Consider the following 23,100-nt stretch of genomic DNA (forward strand, 5'->3'; position numbering starts at 1 on the left):
CATAGGACCAGCTGTTATAGAAGGTACTACACACATAGGACCAGCTGTTATAGAAGGTACTACACACATAGGACCAGCTGTTATAGAAGGTACTACACACATAGGACCAGCTGTTATAGAAGGTACTACACACATAGGACCAGCTGTTATAGAAGGTACTACACACATAGGACCAGCTGTTATAGAAGGTACTACACACATAGGACCAGCTGTTATAGAAGGTACTACACACATAGGACCAGCTGTTATAGAAGGTACTACACACATAGGACCAGCTGTTATAGAAGGTACTACACACATAGGACCAGCTGTTATAGAAGGTACTACACACATAGGACCAGCTGTTATAGAAGGTACTACACACATAGGACCAGCTGTTATAGAAGGTACTACACACATAGGACCAGCTGTTATAGAAGGTACTACACACATAGGACCAGCTGTTATAGAAGGTGCTACACACATAGGACCAGCTGTTATAGAAGGTACTACACACATAGGACCAGCTGTTATAGAAGGTACTACACACATAGGACCAGCTGTTATAGAAGGTACTACACACATAGGACCAGCTGTTATAGAGGTACTACACACATAGGACCAGCTGTTATAGAAGGTACTACACACATAGGACCAGCTGTTATAGAGGTACTACACACATAGGACCAGCTGTTATAGAGGTACTACACACATAGGATCAGCTGTTATAGAAGGTGCTACACACACATAGGACCAGCTGTTATAGAAGGTACTACACACATAGGACCAGCTGTTATAGAAGGTACTACACACATAGGACCAGCTGTTATAGAAGGTACTACACACATAGGACCAGCTGTTATAGAAGGTGCTACACACACATAGGACCAGCTGTTATAGAGGTACTACACACATAGGACCAGCTGTTATAGAGGTACTACACACATAGGACCAGCTGTTATAGAAGGTACTACACACATAGGATCAGCTGTTATAGAAGGTGCTACACACACATAGGACCAGCTGTTATAGAAGGTACTACACACATAGGACCAGCTGTTATAGAGGTACTACACACATAGGACCAGCTGTTATAGAAAGCTCTAGACCTCCGCTTTCATGTAGATATGGTTTTCAAAGTTTCCCCACTGTAAGCACTGTCAAATATGGTAATAAGCTATTTTCAACTATTTAACGATTATATTTTTAAAATCTGATGATACCAGTGTGTTCCCCATCCCAAATAACCCCCAGGGTGTATCCAAAATTATACACTACCAACTTCTAATTATGAGAAATATACTAATATATTCAAAAACTACAACTCCCATAAGAGACGCCACAGAAGCTGTTTCAAAGCTTGTCTATTTGTAGTTGTTCCGGGGTGGGTGGGGGGACATGTTCGACTCCTGTGTTTCTGCTGTCTGCCATGAGTGGGCTTCATTCCATTTCAGATTTCCGCCGCCTGCCGGCGCCAGTTTGTCATCACATTTTTTAAGCCAGAACAGGGTTTTATTTTGTCTTTTCCCCCACACACTGGAGGTCACTTCCATTTGTGGAGTATTGGGTTTTATGACTCAAGACTCAAATTCTCAAAGGTCACCTCCACTTGGGGAATATTAGTTTTTACGACAATTCCCTCTCAGAAAGAAAAACCTCTTTTACACACTCCCCAACTGCTCCAGTGTGAGAGTGTCTGTATACTTTGTGATTGCCAAGCAGGCAGTGGATTAAAAAAAAATATACTAGTAAAAACAGAGGTTAGAAAAATATCACAGATTTCTTTAGGTTTATATTTCATAGTGCATAACTAATGAATGCTTGTTATTGGAACAGGGCTTCCTGTGTCAGTGCAGCGAGGCGTTGGTTGATGCGAGGTCATTAATTGTTGTGGGTGGTGGAGATATGTTTTCCTGCTGGGGTCCCCAGTGTCATATCAGCTTAATGAATTGTTTATGTAAACTAGTAGAGGTGTTTAATACCTGCCTTTTAAAATGGGAAGGAATCAAACAGAGCAGAAGCGAAGAGCTAAATGCCAACAATTAAAGCGGTGAACAGTGTTCACACAACAAGGCAAACAAACACATTACGGTTGTTGTGTAATTCAAACGGCTGAGTTCAACATCAATTACGGGAGGTGTGGACTCGATGACCCAGATGTTAACTTTACAGCAAGAGGTTATATCATGCTACTGCAGGAGGCAAATTCAGATCTCATTTTGTAAAGACAAAAAAAGTTTGAAGGCAAATCTTGGAGGGAATTTTGAAAGTAGATTATTAAAAAAAAATCTGACTTGATATGTGACACCGAAACTGATGCCATGCTTTGCAAAAAGTATCAAAACTCAAAAGGTTCCATGCATTTATATGTATCACCTTGAAGGAACCAATTGTGTCCGCCTGTCATTGCTAGGCTACAGCGTAGTTTAGTCAGACGTTGGCGTTATAGGCGCCACATGGCTGTACCTGGCCAGGAAACAGAGTGGAAGAAGTCAGCCATCTAATCTAACTGAAAAATGAAAGCTAACCTTTTGCTACATTATTTAGCATGCTTCTTGTACTTCTTGGTTTCCCGTGTTCTCCGTCTCTTTCCTTTTGTCTTTTGTCCTCCTCTCCTCTCCTCATTCCAACTTAAACCAACTCCTCTTCCTCATTTTTCTTTCTTCCTCCCCTCCCCCTCCTTCATCTCCCGTTCTTTTTCTGTTCTCTCAATCTTTACATCTCTCTCTCCCTCTCTCTACTCACTTAATGGTCTCTCGTCCCCCAGGTGGCCCTAGATGCCATTTCGGCCCCCTGCTTTTGAATTTAATTACACATGGCATTGTCTTCAATGTCCCCCCCCCCACCCACACACACACAAAAATATAACCCAAGCCACTGCTGCTAGATCACTGCAGGCAATAACACCCAGGGGCGGGGGAGTGGGGAGATCAACACGGAACAGATTGAAGGCTGAAAAGTTGATATTGGAAATCAAATTAATGCAAGTGAGAGCGACACCATATCTAATTAAGATGCTTTTGAAAAACCAACAAGCAAACCTGGCTTGACATAAATACTCATGACTCGTAGCATTGATTATGAGATGAAGAGTACATTTACAAAATGTGTCGTTTCAAGAAAAAACACAACTGGTAAAGACTGTATCAGTAGACTTTCTAAAAGGATATTTGGTAACACTTTACTTGAAGGTATCTACATAAGAGTGACATGACACTGTCATGAACACATGACACAGTCATGACACATGAACCCGAATCCTAACCATAACCATAACCATAACCATAACTTGTCATGACAAAAACCGAATGACACTTAAAGAAGCATTATGTCATAAACGTTTATGATTTGTTTATAATGTTTATGACACGTTCATGACAGTATCATGTCACTCATGATACTGTCAGATACCTTCAAGTAAAGTAAAGTGTAACCGGATATTTTTTACATCCTTTCCTGTTGTAAGTGTACTGTATTTCATATACTGCTTATGTCATTTGGGCACAAAACTCCTCAGATGTTTTTTTTGTATCTCAAATAAGCTTACCTGCTGAAACAAATGGCAGACCTTCACTTCTCCTGACTTTATGATCGTTTTTTCTTTTACCTTTTTTAAAAAGATATATTAGGGACTGTTCGTTATTTAATTAAGGGGCCACCGGAGGAGTTTTGTGGCCTCTAACCTAAAAAGACTTGACCGTCCCCTCGTCAGTAATAATTTTCCTATGACCCTCCAAAATGATTTGAAAAAGAGGCATGACCCTCCCCTTGCGTGCAAGTTTACACTTAGCAAAGAAGTACAGACGCCATTTGATTTTTACAGCCATGACATACAGGAGTTAACCTCTGCATTCTCATCTTACACATCCCATTCCTCTGTTATGGTGGGGGGGCCATTTCAGTAGATTTACTCACTAACATTGTTGTGGAAACACAATAAGCATGGGAACTAAATGCACACTTCCTGCATTACTGCATTACTTCAAATACTAAGTTACTCATCTAGTAAACTAGTATTCACATGAAATAAAACAATAAAACATTGAGACCATTCAGCAAAGCACACTGGGTAATAAGACATTCAACACTGGTTGCTATGGACTTGTCACTGAGCTTCATCATTGTATATTTTAGCACATAGGTAAAGGTGCTGAAGCTGAACATTATATTCCAAAACACATATGTTTATTTTTAAATGACATTGTAACAATTTAACAATTCGCCCTGATGAAATCCAATCGCGGCACGGCTGTCTTGGAACGCAATAGACAGACGCTTAAATCTGTATTTTGCCGTAATCCAATGACACGGAAAAAAAGTCATCCACAGCGATCAGGAGATCCACAAAGTCCCGGTGTATCCAGCAAGGCCGATAGAAGCATCACATTCACCATCAGCTCCAAACAGGTGAACGAGGCCTCTCCACTTCGCCGTTTAAACAAAGTGGAATAAACGTATAAAAGTCCAAATCTACACAAAACCCGCAATCAATTAGTAAGCTGACATCACATTTATACGCATGGCATTTAGGAAACCTTTATTGCAACCATGGCACGGCAAGATGTCCAGACTAGTGCAACAGTAAGTTTCATTTTTTGTATTGTATTACCTACCACCATTTAGTTCTTTTGTGTTATTTAAGATATTTATAAAATATCTGGTCATGCCAGACGTAATTATTCCACTCATTTTTGAAACAATGCAATTACCTGTTTGAGCCACCAGGGGGGCAGTGCTCCTCCTGCCCCCCCAGCAAACTCCATGTATGCGGTCAGACCCATCAGCTAGGGGGCCGAGACTGAGAGCTACATGGATTAATATGCACCAAACAAGCCACTTTGAAATTTAGCTCTTTTCATGAATACAAAAGTTGGGTGACCCCCCCGCCCAGACTAAAAAATGTTGGATGACCCTCCCCTCAGCAAAAAATAAAAAGACATGATCCTCCCCTATTTTCCATTTTCCAGTGGTCCATTCCATAAATACTGAACGGTCCCTTAACGGCAATATTTTCCCTGCTGCTTTTTCTTTTAGCCACATTTGTTTTCATGTTGTTGTTTTTTTTATTATCTGCAAGACATTCAGTGATGGTTGGGTGGATTGGACCGGATCTTACAGGGGCACAGAAAAAAAACAGGCAGTAATATATTTTAATTTGCCTAGGGATCGTGGCTCTCATGATCAACTAATGTGATTACATCTCTGTACTGTGTCACTGCAGCGATGGAGCTCCACTGCGCTCCTTGCCTTTGGTTTTGAAGGATGGCTGTTGTTTTCTTCTCATTATATGACTCCTGAAATGTACCCGGGAGGGTGAGTGAGAGGTATGGAGGTTGGGTGGGTGTATGGGTGTGGCTAGACGTTGAAATAACGACCCCTCAGTGCCGGAAAAGCATCTATTCTGTTGGTCCAGGACTCGTGGAGCCAGCCTGGGCCTTTCCCTTTTGTCAACAGTGAAAAATGAAGTATTTCTGAATCCCTGGCACTCGCTGTGTTTCCCTCTAGGCGCCTCAGATACATTGAGTTAACATAAAGCAAAATTCAGGACAGGGGCAGCCGGTGTGACAAATGAAGCGCCTCTGTGTGTTTTGGAGGGAAAATAAAGGGGCCCCTTTTGTAGAAATGAGATTTGGACCTCGTTACTTCCTTTAGGCCCAATTTCTCCCCAGCAGTCCAAATGTATCTGAGAGGTACAATGAAAGATGGAATATTCTTGAAATGGAAAAAAGAAAATAATCTGAGTATAGATCATTTCCCTTGCATTCGCCCTCAGTCTGTATTCCATCGCAGCTTCATTCCCATTTTGTCACATTATGGCTTATTTTCACACTGCACTGCCAGCCAGCCTAAAAGAGAAGTCACCAGTCGGTCTGATCACGACACCCAGCCAATTGTTGCTTCTTAAAAATGGATCCAATCTGGGTTTTGGCAAGAAAGCTCACTAGGGTACAAATGAGGCACCTCGGTTCGCCTATTCACAAGCAGTGCTCTAATGCGACTTGGACTCATTTGTAGTCTGCAGGAGAGGAGAGGAATAGATGGTTCGGGTAGCTTCTGGCTACATTGTGAAGAAGCCGCAGTGCTGCGGTGTTGCGGGGGTCCAAAGACTTGTTGGCTAATTAGAGGTAGCTCGCCGTCTGTGATGCAGTCAAGCTCGCTGGCCGCACGGCAAATCTCTCCGGGGAACCAGACGGACGCCCGTGATGCTGCAAAGTTTAAGATTCCCTCCTAACAAAAATCATGTTGAGTGCTTTCATGTTTGTTTGTGTGTCGATATGTTAGGCCTTTTACGCGGGTTCTGTTTCAGGAATTAAACGTGTTTGTGTTTGTTTGTATGTAGGTGTGTGTCTGTATGTGTGTGTGTGTGTGTGTGTGTGTGTGTGTGTGTGTGTGTGGGTGGGGGGGTGGGTGTGGGTTGTTTGTGTGTGGGTGTCAATTAGGCTATCCTGCAGATGCAACTCAAATAGGTTTTGCTTTACCAATTAAAGAAAGGCAGCAGAGTTTTTACTTGTTTCACTGGTCTGGTCCCAAAGTTGCCTGCTATTTACCATCACTGGCTGTGTTTCATTTAACTTAATTAAAATCCTTTAATACATTTTAGAGTAATCAATCCATTGGCACCTTATCTCTCCCAAAAAAAATTTAATATCAAGACATGATATCCGGCAAAAAAAGCGACAGCTCTGCATTTTTGGCCAGCAGCACAATGTCAGCTTTAAACGGTCTTCTTAAATTGTTTCAATATCCTTTGCCAGCCACTGACTGTACTCTGGAGGCCAGACTAGGGGGCAGTCGACTCCTCTAGAAGTACTTGTCAGATGCTCGAATAGCTTTGGAAATCTCCTGCCCCCACAGCTTCGACATACTGCACAAACTTTTTTTCTACCGTAACCTGGCCCTAAGGGCTCCACCCTACCAGCACGTAATGGCAGAAACAGAGTGGTGCAGCAGCCATTGCAAGACCAACTTTCTGGTACGCCCTGACACTAACCCAAACCTACACACTGGATCATGATGGATAAGGTGAAATGTGAGACTTTCCTCCCACGAAAAAACGCTTCCATAGGTTGTTTGTTCAATCAGCAATTATGACTCATTTTATGACAGTTATGACAGGAGCAAAGCAGAACGTAATGGGACAAAGTATAGGAGCGCTAAGGATGGGTCAAACAAACACAGGACTTTCATCCAGGAGACTAGGGTTTGTGTCACTTTTGAAACTAAATGTAAACAGCATGTTTTTTTTGAACTTCACCATCACGTGCATAACCAGAAATAAAGCAACATCTGACTTTCACCCAAACCACGATGCTTTTCTTAAATAGTAGTTTTGTTGCCTAAACATAACTACAAACAGTGTGGCCGTAAAAGAGGTACACTTTGTTTTTATTCAATACTAATTCAAATACAAGTAAGCAGTAAGAGTTGCAAGGCGGCATTCACATCAAGTAACCAGGAGAAAGTGCAGCTAAGAAAATTTACAGTTAATTACCGTATTGGTCCGAATATAAGACGACCCCCCCCTCTTTCAAGACTCATTTTGGGAAAAATACTTTTGAAGACCAAATCTTGTTTTTATGAGGAAAATAATTTAATTTCAAAATAATTCTATTAAAAACACATTGAATAAAACAAGGGAGGCTGTTGTTTTTAACATCTTTTAAATTAAATAATATTTTGAATATCTTTTTAGATGAATGTGTCACATTTTAACGGTAAATGTTTCCAAGGCCTCCGGCTGGTAATGGACATCCTATCATTACGTAAACACACACTCTCCTGTCAATCTCTTGGAAGCTTTGAGGACCACGGTAACATTTTCTCTGGCTGTAACATCTCCATGACAACGCCTCTTTGTACGTCCATTCTAATTACCGACTTTTAGGCTTTTTGTATCTGGATATATCATTTGTTTCGTCTAAATATGAATGTGGATAACGTTAGTGACAGTGAGATACAGTTATATTTCTAGAGATGAATCGGCGAAAACACGTTTTATTTCTCTGATTCACGGCTTTGTTCCAACGCCGCTGGGCGCTCCCGCTCTTCAGTCACTCTCTATCTCGCTCCACCATATAATGTTACCGTGCTTTCAGGTGGTCGTTGAGGCTCCGCCTAAAACTCTGCCATTTCGACCAGCTGTTTGTAACAGTAACATTAAGATAAAATGGATTATGGATCATTTCATTTCTATAGTTTATACCAGCTGACTTCTCTATTGGCTGTTGAAACAGAAGACGTCTCTTACGCTCTAAAACCAGCTAGATATCTGGCTGGCCAGTCCTGCTCAAAGAGCCCGCTGTGAGCTGACTGGAGCTCTGGGTCTCAGAGACAAGAGATGTTCACATGTACATGAGGGTTTATTATTTTTTGTTCTCTCTTTGAAACACTTGACCAAATGGTAACACTTGCTCTATTTCTGTGCTGCAGTTACCTTTTGGATCACTTATCAGCTACAGCTGTCAAGGTTGCTAGGCGACAGGAGCGGCGCTTCGATGCAAACAGGAAATGCTTGTAGACTTCGAGCCTGTGGCCTCGGAAGGCTGCAGCCCCTGAGGTGGGACATTTTGTTGGAGACGATTGCTGTGTCTCTCCCTGTTTCAGGCCCTGGCACTAGCTAGCTGTGAGGGACGGTGACTGACTTCAGTTAGGAAGGCAACACATTTTACTCATTATGTGTTGTTGGCGACATCTGTTGTTGTGGGTGTATTAACATAAAAAAGTCTAGACCCCAAATGTAAGACGACCCCACTTTTTCAGACGCATTTCCAGGAGAAAAAAAAAATCTAATATTTGGATCAATACGGTACATAGAGCTGCTGCACTGCTCTCTATGGCCTGAACCATTCATGCATGTTGCACTTCTGACCACACCCCTTTTAGTGATGTCACAACAGCTGTTTTACCTTTGACAAGTGATGGAAAACTCCTGAGACGGCAGTGTGCTGAAGAGGTGGGAGAACCCAAACAAGAAGCTACCGACGTCTCCTTCAGACATGTGTAACACTGAACCACAAGTCTGTTCAGATGCTGCTCAGTGAACACAAGAAGAGGCAACGCTGACAAACCAATTCAGCCACTTCAGCTTCTATTTCCTGCTGAAGGGAGCCAAGCCTGCAGTTGCTACCTGCTCACAGCACTATTAAGACATTTCTGTCTTGGCTATCGCCGACAAGATGTTCATACATCTCTTTCTGGGGCTTGGACGCCGACTAGTCTGCTGCTTCTCCATTTGCAACAGTTCACATTGGTTTTACTACAGTATGAGTCTAATTTCCATACTTTATGAATACCTGCCGTCATATAACATGCTTAAAGGTATAATGCAGTAACCAAAAGATGCACACACTAATTTCAGTTTTTTTTCAATCTGGACCCTATTTCCCTATGCATTAGTGTCTAATAGACTGATGTGACCAAATCTTTGAATTTGGTCCAGTATTGAGCGAGAATGAAGAGATGGGCTGACACATACAGTGCTGCTATGTAACCTAATGGGGCAATTGGCACCCTCAATTTTTGTCCATTAAAATTGATCGTTTTTGCCACAGGCTCAGATTGTTATTAAAAGTGTCTGACAACATTATCGATCTCACGAGGTGACTTGTTGTCTGAAGACAGCGGTGTGGAGAGTGGAACGTGAGTCGGGAAAAAGGCGTTTGGGAGTATGTTGTTTCCTAGTAAGATACAGAAAATATAGGCTCCTGCTATGTAATAGCCTGGTTAAATGATTTCAACAAGGTGGATGAGGTCGTTATAGTTATGACCACCTGTATTCATTTGACCCAGAGTAGGCTACAGGCTACGGATGAAGAGCAGACGAGGTGAGACAGTGCAAGAGAGAGAGAGACTGAGAGACTGTGCAGTGTTTCGTGCGGTCAATAGGATAATAGATCCATGGTTTTGTGTTATCTAAAAGATTTTCAATAAAGACAATGGTTGGTATTTGCTCATGTCTCTATCACAGCCCTGTTGATTAGAGGGGGGGAATCCTTTGACGTGGTGACAAAGCGTTGTGTCCGAGGTCTATCACTGGATACATCCAGACCACAGATATCTGGCAGCAACAGGTCCCACTTCTGAAAACATATTCTTTGGGCATATAGGGGCACAGCACACACACAAGCTCCACCAATTTGCCGAGCCTCGCAGCCCTCCAGCCGCTGCTTCCCCCTCCTCCGCCCGCTGCCGTGCTCTCTCGCTCTCTCACCTCGTCCGCTCTACGTCCGTAGCCTATAGTCTACTCTGGCTCAAATGAATACGGGCGGTCATTGAACAATAATGACCTCAACCACATTGGCGAAATCATTTTAAATAGGCCATGGCACTGAAAATCTTTTAAATAACAGGAATTTATTGCCTAATTTCTGTAGCCTACTCCCAAACAAGAGACTCCCAGAATGCCTTTTTCCCGACTGCCATTCTACTGTCCTGGGTGGACAACAAGACCGAGGGGGGACAACAAGTCCAAGAGTGCCAATTGCCCCATTAGGTAACATTGCAGCTCGGGATGCGCCAGCCGGTCACTGCGATCTCGCTCAATACTGCCCAATTTCAAAGACTTTTGGTCACATCAGTCTATTAGACACAAATGCATGGAAAAATGGGTTTGAAAAATGACCCTTTATGTGTTTAGGTTTTAGAGAGATGTAAGTGCTAACATAGTGTTTCTTTGCCTAGAGGTGAATTAGGTGGTTATACTGTAAAGAGCTACTTATTTGGGGAATGGTGTTTAAGGTCAAAGTCTGTGGTGGCAACACATGGCAACACTATCAAATCATGCTCTGATAGATTGAAAGACTGGATAATAAAATCTGAATTTGGAGGACTGTGGCAGAGGTCAAGGCTCGCTATTTGCATATCCTTCATCTGCCTGGTGTGTCAACAAAGGAGACTCACTCTCTGTCTCCACACCGGTGTATTCAGATGCAAAGTAAAGTGAATGTAATTATGAATCCTTTTTTTTTTTCATAACATTTTGTTCGTGGCTTTAATATGTGCTCTGCTGTGAATTTCAATTGTAGCCCTCCATTTGTTTCCCTTTAAAGCGATGAAAAAAAGAACTTTGTTCAGATATTAATTCTATTTGTGTGGAAATGTATTGTAATATTTGCCTTGCGGCAGGTCAGGTTAGAAGCTCATATTTCATTAAGTGAAGATATGCTACAGTAATAGCTCATTTGGTTCTGGAACGGCAGCATTTATTGTTGAGACCTGTGGAGGTGTTGGCCTAATTCAGCAAACATTTGTGTCTGAGAAGTGCTCACATGATAACCACAATGACATCCCCACCTTCACCACCTGTCAAACTTCAGTGTAGGCGAGGCACTGACATTAGTTTAAAGAAAAGTTGTAGTTAGACATAGAGTATGTAAAGGGAGAAAAGATCTTCCTTACTGAACTTTTCATAAAAAAGTATACACCCCCATTTAATAGTCAATATGACATGTCAACAACCATACCATATGATTTTGACGTCCTACTGTACCTGCTCACCACATCACAAGTTTGAGATATGGCTTGAGATAGGAGCGTCATATCTGAAAATGTAAAAAGAAATGTTTTAAAGTGTAGTAAACAGCAAAAAAACTAAACACCATCATGGTGGTGTTAATGCAGTCCCTAGTGCAAAATCTTCTGTACACATAAAGTCATAAATCAACAAGATTTAAGAGTCTACAGCTCTGTTTGGCTGTCGTAGGCACAGCGGTGCTTGACCTAAATGTTCACATCAACTTTATTTTCTTAAAGTCCTTGAAGGACATTAACAAAACACATTAATGATAATGCAATCTTACAGCTCTAATATATAAAAATGACAGTAGAACATTTTACGTTTGTAGACTCAGGATGCTTTTTAGTCATCTGTAAAGTTTTTATTGGTTAAAGGTGTTTTGGATCAATGCGGTTCTGGATCTGCTGTATAAACTGTGTTAGGATGAAGAAGGAAGTTATTGATTTTCTTTGAATCAGTCGAGCGCAGAGTTTAAAAAGCTGCTTTGGTGGATTTCGTACCATTAATTATTGCAGCGTCTGCACACATACGGATGCATACTGCACATTATTGCGGACACCAGGGATTAATCAAATTGGAATGTTTATTTACTTTAAAATACTGTAATGTTGATTGCTGTGTTGGGAAGTTACTGCTGTTTGCAGTTGTGTAGCACAAAATTCTGGACCCTGTAGAAAGGCGTTTTCTATGGGCCCCTCCCCGCAACCACAGCTATTCATTCTAGCATCTTTTTGGGCCCTCCTCACATGAGGGCCCTGGATACTCAGTCCCCTTTTTCCCCCCAGTCCGACGCCCCTGGCTGTTTGTGTAGATTATTGTTTGGCAGATTTAGTTTCGTAAACCAATGACTTTATGTGGGGCTGCTTATTTCTACAAACACAGGCCGGGGTCATAATCTATCTATCTATCTATCTATCTATCTATCTATCTATCTATCTATCTATCTATCTATCTATCTATCTATCTATCTACCTATGTTTTTTACATGTTTCAGTTCATGGATGGTTGCTTTTCTTATTCTCTGTTCTTTTCATACTGTAGTTCACCAGAAAGAGGCTCTGGAGAAGGAAGCCAAGGTCAGCATCCTGGAGGCCGGGGTCACCGATGTGAGTACATAAGTTTACACTTTTCTTTTCACTGTCAATTTAAATCGAAAGTTAAGGTGGATAGTAACAAATTATAATATGAGTATTCAACCAAAAGCAACAGAATCACTAAAGGGTCAAAAGTATGTGGACAACCCCAACCATGGGCATTCATCTACTGCTACTGTATATATTAGCAGCCTCAACTCTTTTGGAAGCTGGCTGCAGGGATTTCTTTCCCAGTCAGCCACAAGAGCGTCAGTGAGGTCCAACGCAGATGTTGGGTGATCAGGTTTGGCTCACAGTTGGCGTTCCAGTTCATCCCAAAGGTGTTGGATGGGGTTGTTTCAGGACTCTCTGCAGGCCAGTCAAGTTATTTCACACCAAACTGGGATTAAAAAAAGTTTTATGGACCTGGCTTTGTGCATAGGGGAACATTGTCATTGAAACAAAAAAGAACCTTCCATAAAGTGCCACAAAGTTGGAAGCACTCCATCCATCCATCTTCACCCGCTTATCCGGGGTCGGGTCGCGGGGGTAGCAGCTCCAGCAGGGGACCCCAAACTTCCCTTTCCCGGGCCACATTAACCAGCTCCGACTGGGGGATCCCGAGGCGTTCCCAGGCCAGGTTGGAGATATAATCCCTCCACCTTGTCCTGGGTCTTCCCCGAGGCCTCCTCCCAGCTGGACGTGCCTGGAACACCTCCCTAGGGAGGCGCCCAGGGGGCATCCTTACCAGATGCCCGAACCACCTCAACTGGCTCCTTTCGACGCAAAGGAGCAGCGTCTGTTGGAAGCACTCGATTTTCTAAAACAGTGTTTCTCAACGGGGGCGGTACTGCCCCCCAGGGGGCATTCAGAAGATGACGGGGGGCGCTGGAAGCAATATTTTAGGAAGGGGGGCGTTGAGGTGCCTTTGGGGGGCGTTTGTTTGAAAGCTAGTTTAAACCAAAGATTCCCAATATCAATACATGTTTACACTTTAAACTACTTGCAAAAAACAGTGGTCTGCTACATTAAAAGCTGCCAGTTTACAGCACTGCAACTGGACGAGACGGTGATCAGAACTCTTCTTCTCCTATGTGCTTCTGTCAGCTTTGTTTGGCGCAGCTCCGTGTCGCCTTCATGGAAACGGGACATCAGAGCATCATCTTAAATGAGCTCCGTACTTCAGCGTGAAGCTGTGTTCAGAAGAAAAAAAGCAATCGCCGCAGGGTGGTGCGACTTCATGTTGTGTTCTTTAACCCCCCCAATATAGCACAAGTAGACTTGTAGACAGCGCGATGTGGGGTTGCGTTTCTTCAAACGTTTTTTTCTGCTATTTACTTGCAAGAAGACAGGCGATAGCAAACCTAAACTCTTCTAAGCATCAACAAAGGGCTCTCACTAACTTTCAAAGGTTGTAAACGTATTTCCTTCTGCTTTTACCCCTTGATAAGTGGCAGCTTGTTTTCCGTTGGAACAACTTGATTATAGATTTAGATTTGAATGAAAAATAGATTTGAATGTTACATTGCTAGCTGTTTCTGATTGGCTACTGTTAGTGTTTGTAATACCTAATTAAAGTTTGAATGTTACATATCTAGTGGTTCTGATTGGCTGCTGTTACCTAATTTAAATTGAATGTCAAATGGTTGCCTTTTTTAAACACCTGTAAATATAATTTCTATTCACATGGCTTTTTGATATCTGGGAAACTAATACATATGTTGTTTGTCATTCAATGATGTGATTTTTTTGATTATTTGTGATAACAATAGTAACAACAATAATAGTCATTAATATTCGGGGCAACTAGCCTACATCTTATTTGATGGGGGGCGTTAGGGACCTGGATAATGGATCGGGGGGCGCTGGCCAAAAAAAGGTTGAGAACCACTGGTCTAAAATATCATTGTATGCTGAAGCATTTCCCTTTATTGGAATAAAAGGTCCCAGCAAACCATTGACAATAGCCACAGACCAAAGCATGTGGACAGGGGTGTCCACGTATGAAAATATGAAGCCTAGCAAAAATTATTTTTTAAATGTGCAGTTCAGGCATTTAACAAAAACATTTTCCCACATATCTCTATTGATATCTTGCATTTCTCAGATTTTTATGTCCTTTAGTCCTTTTTTTTCTAAAAGGCACATTGTTGGTAAAACGTTAAAGCTACATTGTGTAAGAATTCCTCGCATCTAGTGGTGAAATTGTATATGACAACCAACTGAATATTACTTTCTAGTCTTGTTGCTTTGCCTGTTGCGTTGTCAGTTTAATTCTCTTTTTAACTTCCTTGGCGACTCAGTTACATGTCCTCGAGAATAGGTGTGATCCTCCATCTTCAACAGGCTTTCAAATCTGCCAGCAGTCGCAAGTAATCTTCTCCCCCTCCCTCCCTGGCATTCGTCACAGTCTGTGCCACTGAGTTTAAAAACGCGAAAGGCGGAGGTATGTCCCTCTTTGGCAAAAGTATTTTAAAGATGGAGGCGCAACATGGCGGCCGTCATTCGAGCGACTCGCTCGTATGTATTCTGAATGATTCTGAATGTCAGATTCTACGCGTACGAGAATACTTTGATTAGTTGGTGGAAGTATTTACACATGAATGAGACATATTTGTGAAAGAACAAAGGGGTTTTTGCTAAGAATCAACTCCAAAAAGTACACAATGGAGCTTTAAATATGCAATTGTTTGACTTTCTGAACAACCAAATTCCCCTGCCTTGTATTTCTGTCCTTTCTCTCATGTTTTTTCACTTATTGTAGTCCATGCTTTATAATTGTACTTATACTTAAAATAACTAAGCAGCATTTGTGATGTTTGGCACCCACTCCATCCCTTCCACCTCTGTCTTTCTCTCTCAGCCTCTCTCCCCATTGGTTTTCGTCTCTTAACATTGCTATTCTCCACCATCTCTGCACTCGCCTATTGATTCAAGAGTTAGTCTGCAACGATGACGGCACGCCATTCACCAAGCTTATCAAAGAGGCAGCAGCAGCGAGGTCTGAGAGAGAAACAGTTGGAAAAGGGGGGAGGAGGGAAGTAAGGAAAATGAGGGAAGTTGGGAGGGTGGAGTAGAAAGGGTGGAATGGAGGGTGCAACGAGGTGATCAATACCTAGCTGCAAACAGGGCCAATTATGGCCAATCGAACCACTGTTGCAAGAGAGAGAGAGAGTGAGAGAAGCAGAGAAAATCCCTCCATCACAGGCTGCCAGATAGAGAAATAGCAGAGAGACTCAACCTGCAACAAAACATCCATCATCACCCTATACAGTGTTTATTATAGTTTTATCATACACTGTAAAATAAGAATATTAGCATACTTCATCACAGCTGACAGGTTAAAAATACAGTGCAGAGGAGGCAATATGTTTTCTCCCGGACGTGTTTTCCAGCTCGACTCTGTGAGGATATTTTGAAAAGGCCTGCAGGTTTGAGCGTTTATTTGGCGGGCGGAGAAATGCATTCTCATTTTCTCATTGATACCTGTGCATATGTATGTGCCTGTTTGAAACAAAGGTAACATGACTATTTGTTGATCCCTGTGTGGTTGTTGCCACAGCAAAGGTAATGAGGAAGACTAGCATGCAATAAAACCAAACAGTCGATCAGTAAAACAGAACATAAATTATTGTTGCGTTGTAAAAGTTAATGCACCTGAAAATCCAGCATGTGGAGTACAGATGCTGGATGTGCCATTTCTTTTGCATCTGCAGATTTTATTATAGATTTGTAGACAGAATCTGTCGTGTTTATTCATGGACACTACTGTGTATTTAAATGATATGGTCTTTGCTACCAAAAACCCAGAGATCACATTATATTGTATTTGCCTTAATTTAAGTTACTGGGCAATAAGTCCATTTACTTTATTTCTGTCTCTTTTGTAATCCTTTCACCTCCTTGGGGGGTCTTGTGGAATAAGGAAGGAAAGAAAACATAGCTGCCTAAGATGTTAGAGTCTTATTGTCCCCCCTTAATAAACACATACATGAGCATCTTAGTAAAGTCAACAATAGCAAAAGCTTAGCACCTACTGTAGAAGGAGTGTGGACATTTGCTGTTTGCATTTTTAATTACAGTGAATTCTTCAACACTGATCAACAGAAAATAAGACTTTAATGCCATAAGCTACATTACATAGAGAAAGTAGCATGCCACACAATCATTAGTTTGTGGTCCTCAAATTACATTGTGAAGGCTTATCTTTTATTTTATGTTATATAACAATAATATTAATTCATTACATTTATACAGCGCTTTATCATAGACACTCAAAGCACTTCAGGGGGGAGGACTACTCTCTAACACCACCAATGTGTGGCACCCACCTGGGTGATGCACAGCAGCCTTACGACACCAGACGCTTGGCCACATTAGCTCGGCAGAGAAGGAGGGGAACATGTTTTTGGTGGTGGGGGAAACCGGAGCACCCGGAGAAAACCCACGCAGACACGGGGAGAACATGCAAACTCCACACAGAAAGGCCCGGGACGACCTGGGTTGGAACCAGGTACCTTCTTGCTAGGCCTGCATGATTAATCGTTATAAAATCGCGATCTCGATTCACCCTGTTCACGATTTAATTTTTAAATAACTTTTTTATTTTTTTTATTTATTTTTTTTAATGACTTTGATTCTCTTTTAATTTCTGCAAAGCTGACTGCATCACAGACGCTACTACTTTCTTCTGTGAGTTTTAAACATGGAGTGTATAAAATAGGTTTTAAAGCGCTGCAGTGCTCTCCCTTCTCTTCATTGAAGCCTCTGTGTTGACAGGCTGCTGGTGATGAGATGTGCTATAGGTGCCAAAAAAAACATCTATGTTTGGTACTGCCAATTTGTTTTGTTTTGTCATGGTTCATGTGTGCAATAAACATTACGCTTCGTGAGAAAAAAATCGTGGCAGAAAATCGTGATATCAATTCTAAGCTAAAAAACCGTGATTCATATTTTTCCCCGAATCGTGCAGGCCTACTTCTTGCTGTGAGGCCACAGTGTTAACCATTAGGCCTGCTCTTCCTTCTTTGTGGGTCATTTATGATTTGTGACCACACTTCCAAATTCCTCACGTATAATGTTTCTGAGAATTTAAGGCAGTAATCCATCTTTTCTCAAGGCTGCTTTTAATGTTCTTTGGAATTCAGGACATATGCACTGAAGCTCCAGTAAGCATATTGATGTGATGTGTTTAGTGGACATATCTGCTTCTCTAACTTTAAGTGCAGGCAATTAACCAAAGAAAGGCAACCCTTGAATAAATCAGGGAATGCAAAATGTACTGAGGGACATGTCAGTCTGTTAACAAGAAATCTAAAAAACAGCTTTAGCCCAAACTTGTCGGAGAGACACTCAGTGGTTTAAGAATCCACTTATTCAGTAGTTTTGAAAATGTGTTTAAGAGCCATGCTATTGATATATCTTCGATGCAACAAGTCCTCCCCACCCATTCGACCGCACAGGTTGTTTCTTCCTAACCCCTCACACGACCCACAAAAGCATTTCCTAAATTAGTCCCTATCAGTGGCAGCAGAACGTCCTCATACCTAAATGTAACAGTCACGGATGGACAATCATTTTTATTATAAAACTGCTGCTGCTCTTCTCCTGTTGCACGTTCACACTTTAATTCTTTTGGTTTTTTTATTTTTCATTATTATGGTAAATGGCATTGTGTGTATTTATTATATGTATTCATTGTCAGAACTACTCCTCATGCTTTAAAATTGCCCCCAGGGGATATATAAAGATATTTGAATTGAAATTCAATAAATTCAGTTCGTAATTTGTGCCTTTAAATTACAAATCACGCCTTCAGAGAACAACATTGTGCACTTAATATCTTTGACTTGTAACCTTGTGAAGTCCTGCTCTTTCTTACTACATACTTTATGTTTAAATAAATATACCTACACAAGTAGTTATTTATTTCAGTGTACATCTTATGGACATCATGTGCAAAAGAAAAAAAAAATCATTCTAATAGTTTGAACCTCTGTGTTTTTTTAGAAGGAACTTTTTTGCCAGTTTTGACAGCTCTATGTGTATTGGATTGATCAGATAAGATGAAGATAATACAAATGAGAAGAGCCTTCTGTGTGTGCCTTCTCAACAGTCGATTGCTTGCTTTCTTACTACCGTATTTCTTCACACGCACTAATTTGCTTAAGCTGAATAGCCAATCAGATGTATTCCTCTCACTGTCACATGTCGAAAAAAAGACAGACGAAGGCTGATGAGTAGCGACAGTGCGTGACACACCGCAAAAACTAGGGTGACGGACCAACTTGGACCGATGGCTGACGGTATTTTTGGTGAGTCAGGGCCTTTAGTCTGCCTCGGCCTTTTCCCTGTTCCTTGTGGAGGAAACCTTTACGTCTTCACTGTGTCATTAAGAGCTCTCAAACCCCGAAGCTGTGTTTTGATAAACTGGATGAAATCTGACAATCTCATCACATTTCCACCTTACACATCTCACAGCTCTCCTGTTAAATATGGTGTAAGGAATGCTCTGACGGAAGCCATTAGGCCGAAATGTAAGCAACGTTTGTTTGACATGGCATGACAATAAATTGGTGACATTGAGGTGAAGTGGTTGCTACCTCTTAACCTTTGGGTAATTGACATTGGAGCTTTATGAACTGGTTTAGCACCACAAACAAATAAAGTGAAGGCGAATCCTCTCAAAGACCTAACTACAGATTAAGGAATGTCAATAAGTTGTGGTGGCCGAGGCTGCCATACAAGGGCAATTCAGTCTTCTGTCTGGACACTTTGACATGTAGACTGCAGGGCCCAGAGATCAACCTTCCGATTGGTAAACGAGCGCTCTACTACCTGAGCCACAGCTGCCCACAGTCGTAGTGGGTGGTGGTGTTGTATTGGACTGCATTATATTAAAATGTGTCCTTTCCATTTACACACATGAGGAGGGTGGCAAAATATTAGAAAACACTTGAATGCACTCCAGTACAGCCCCACCATTCACTACAACCTCAATAATAAACAGTAGAATTATCACCTCACAACATCAACACAAACCTTTAATGTTTATAATTTAAAGTAGAATTCATGGCGGAGATGTTGTATTAGATGACATTAGGTTGTACAGTATGTTCCACTGATATGTAATATAACACTCCATTAAAGGGTCACTACCATTTTTCCAACCTGGATTGAAAGATTATTGTTCCCCATCAGTCACTTAAACACGACAACATAGGAACATTGGGTCCAGGTTGAAAAAAAATGGTAGTGAAGTGACCCTTTCATGGCCCAGCCTCTTGGATCAGGAAATAAACATGTTTTTTTGGTTTCATTATTCACACAGTGACGACTCAGTGGCTTTGGTAGATTACAAGCCTTCATAGAAATCTCAAACATCCTCATTTAAGTTTTTTATAAAGGTTCGTACGACTCACTGCTGTTAGTTAAATGACTTCAGGCTTTCTCCATTTTTCTCCAGTCTTACCGCTGTTACCTCACGTGGCTTAGCGATTGAACACAGCCTCTTCGAGGCCACAGATAACTCAGCTCAGTTTTCACTCTGAGACTTGCGTCCAATTAAGAGAATGTGTGTATGTGTGTTGGGAGGGAGGTAGGAGATAAGGTTGCCGTGGCAGCAAACAGATTATAATTGTCCTGGAGTGGCACTAATCCCCCTCCACCCAGGCCGTTTTGTTCACCACAAATCAAAGCGCTTCCAATCTGTCTGTCGATTTCACAAAATAGAGGGAGGCATGGAGGAGGGAAGGAGCTAATGAAAAAAAACGAGAAAAAAAACAATAGTAGATGGCCCTTTTCATCAGCACTTAACACACTCACTACATAAGAATACAGGCAGGCATACATACTCACATTTACACAGACTCGCTTGTTGCTTCAAGTATTAAAAATGAAAGCAGCTGCTTTGAGCTGGAGAGGATCAAACTCATCAGCTGCTGCAGTGTTTGGTTGGTTGGACTGTAAATGTTTAGATTCTTAAAGGGAAACCCTGTTTTAACTTGTCAAAGTCAGTTAGTCATTAGTTAATTTTACAGTTTACAGTTTACGAGATCTGGAGGCGATCTGGCTCACGTTGTGATTGGATGTCAGCCGGATGTAAATGCACAATAAAAAAGAACATCTGCCCAAAAAGTAGATGGATCATCTAATTTGGCCTCCTTCTGCTGTCTCAAGCCTTTTAAAAAATGTACAGATAACCCTTCTCTGCAGCGGAAAAATAAGTAATGTAGAGCCCATACAGCAGCATCGCTTCAGAAGACGGTGACTGTAAGGGGAAGCCGAGCTAGCATTTATAAGTGCTAACTATCGGCACTCAGTACTTTTTTACAGCATGAGAAATGTTTCCGATAACGTAGTCTCACATCGCCAGACCTTCCTCCACAGCGCTGCGGAGTCCAGCGGAGTCCAGCGGAGTCCACACAGCATTCCTGGATTGGAGAAAAACATGCTCTGGTTTATTGGCATTTCTTTAAACCAATCACAATCATCTTGGGCGGTGCTAAGCTCTGGATGGAGCCACGGTGCCTCAGCTAAATAGTCTCAGGAAGGAACTTGTTTTGGTGGAACATGTGTACGTTCAAAAGTAGTTTTAGTCGTGCAACAGAAAACTCAGATTGGACAGATAGTCTAGCTAGCTGTCTGGATTTACCCTGCAGAGATCTGAGGAGCAGCAAGCTGTATTAACAACAGATAATCTGGGTTTCAGAGCTGCTCCTCATTTACAATATTGGAGAAGATTTTTTAAGTAGAACCCTGTCACCCTTGCAGCATTGTTTATGTCCCATTCTACCCACCGAACCATAATGAACGGCTTTGATAATGATTTCACTGAGAATGTATTCCTGTCTGTTGTTTCTGCGGTTGGAGGAGAGCAGAGTGATCGCATCGCTCGTAATGACACTGTATTGTTGTCTGCTGTCTGTCCAGGTGCCTGAGAAAAGAGCTGGATTTGAAAGAGAATATTCATGAAGCAGAGACACACACACACACACACACACACACACACACACTGGATAAAGGTTGTCAGTTCACCACTGTGCCCTGTTCTGTCTATAATTTTCATCACAAAAAGGATAATAAATCATAGAAGATCAGAACAATGGCATGAGTGTGAGCTTGTATACATACATACATTATTACCTGCATGTGAGTGTAAGAGTGAGAGTGTGTATACAGCTACATGTGTGTCTGTGTTTGAGTGCGTACACTGGTGCATCCATCTGCATCTCCTGCCATAGATATTCAAATGGCTCCATGTGAAAAATGGAATTGACAGGCTGCTGAAGTGCTGGCTCTTCTTTTTCTCTCTGGCCGAGACACGTAGCCCGAATGGCCTTTGATATGGTAATGACAGGTCTACCTGGTTGTGGAAGGCAGTTTGCTTACTCTCAGAAAGCAGGGTTTCTTACCTCTGCCATGGAGGTCGATGTATGTCTGTAGCCCAGTTCCTATTTGATCTAACACATTGAAATAGTTGTTATTGTAAAGACATTGACTAAAGTAATGTTCCCATTCATCAATCCTTGTGGCTTTCGCTAACACTTTCATACATCCCTGTAAAATTGGAACTGTTGAACTGTATTCAACTCCATCCCCACAATTACAAGATTTTTCCAATTAAGAGTGTCATCACTTGTGCCTCCACTCATGTAGTGTACATTTTAACGTGTCCATGTGGTCTAGTGTGTGTAGGTAAGACCATAAGGTAGTTAAAACGACGCATTAGCGAACATAAGAGCTCTATTCGCAGAAACGACTGGGATTACCCGGTCGCGGTACACTTTAATGATCATAAGCATGACATCTCATTATTGCACTTTTGTGGCATTGAACAAGTCAGTCTTCCAAAAAGGGGGGACAACCACGACTTCTACTAAAAAGACGTGAGTCATATTGGATATTTACTTTGCAGACCCTATCGCCAAAAGGCCTTAATGATGAATTTGATCTCAATATCATGTTATGCTAATTTGATGTTTTTTCCTTGTTGGTTGTTTTTTCCTTTTTTCCTTATTAGTTTATCCTCAGGAACTGTTCATTGTATATGTGCATATGGACTGTTATAATGTAATTTAACCAATGTAATGATCCACCTTTGAATGGACTGTGTCCTCTCTGATTAAGAGTAGAAAAATACTGGGCTAATGACAATGCATTGATCATGAGCCTATAACAAAATTGGTCTGTTTTTCTGCCTTTTCCTGTTCACAGTCCGTGATGGGAGTGCCACTTTGTGAATAAATGATGTCATTCAAGAGCCGGACCTGATTGGTCCTGGTTAGTCAACCAAACTATTTAAGGCTATGGTTGAGGTGAATGTGCGAATTTACCTGATGAAGGTCTGAGACCAAAACATTGTACTTTTCTAAATAAATTATTGCTTGCGTAATGGTCAGTGTGCGGGACTCTTCTCTAAGCTTTTGATCTGCTACTTTTGATCATATCCTACGCACCTGCCCGACAAAACAGGTGTGCAAAAAAGCTTTCTTACGTAACTCGCATAGGGTTAAAATGAACAATTTCTCAGTG

General features: G+C 41.6%; 1 protein-coding gene across 2 annotated transcripts in view; it reads left to right on the forward strand.

Annotated features, from left to right (window-relative positions):
- Positions 1-23,100, forward strand: part of LOC144526488 (receptor-type tyrosine-protein phosphatase N2-like) — a 313,934-nt gene that overhangs the window by 184,963 nt on the left and 105,871 nt on the right. For both annotated transcript variants that reach the window (XM_078263997.1, XM_078263998.1), the window contains one exon: positions 12,536-12,600. In XM_078263997.1, coding sequence (XP_078120123.1) covers positions 12,536-12,600 — 65 coding nt within the window. The remainder of the gene's footprint in view (positions 1-12,535; positions 12,601-23,100) is intronic.

Source organism: Sander vitreus, chromosome 12 (genome assembly GCF_031162955.1).
Source record: "Sander vitreus isolate 19-12246 chromosome 12, sanVit1, whole genome shotgun sequence".
Lineage (NCBI taxonomy): Eukaryota > Metazoa > Chordata > Actinopteri > Perciformes > Percidae > Sander > Sander vitreus.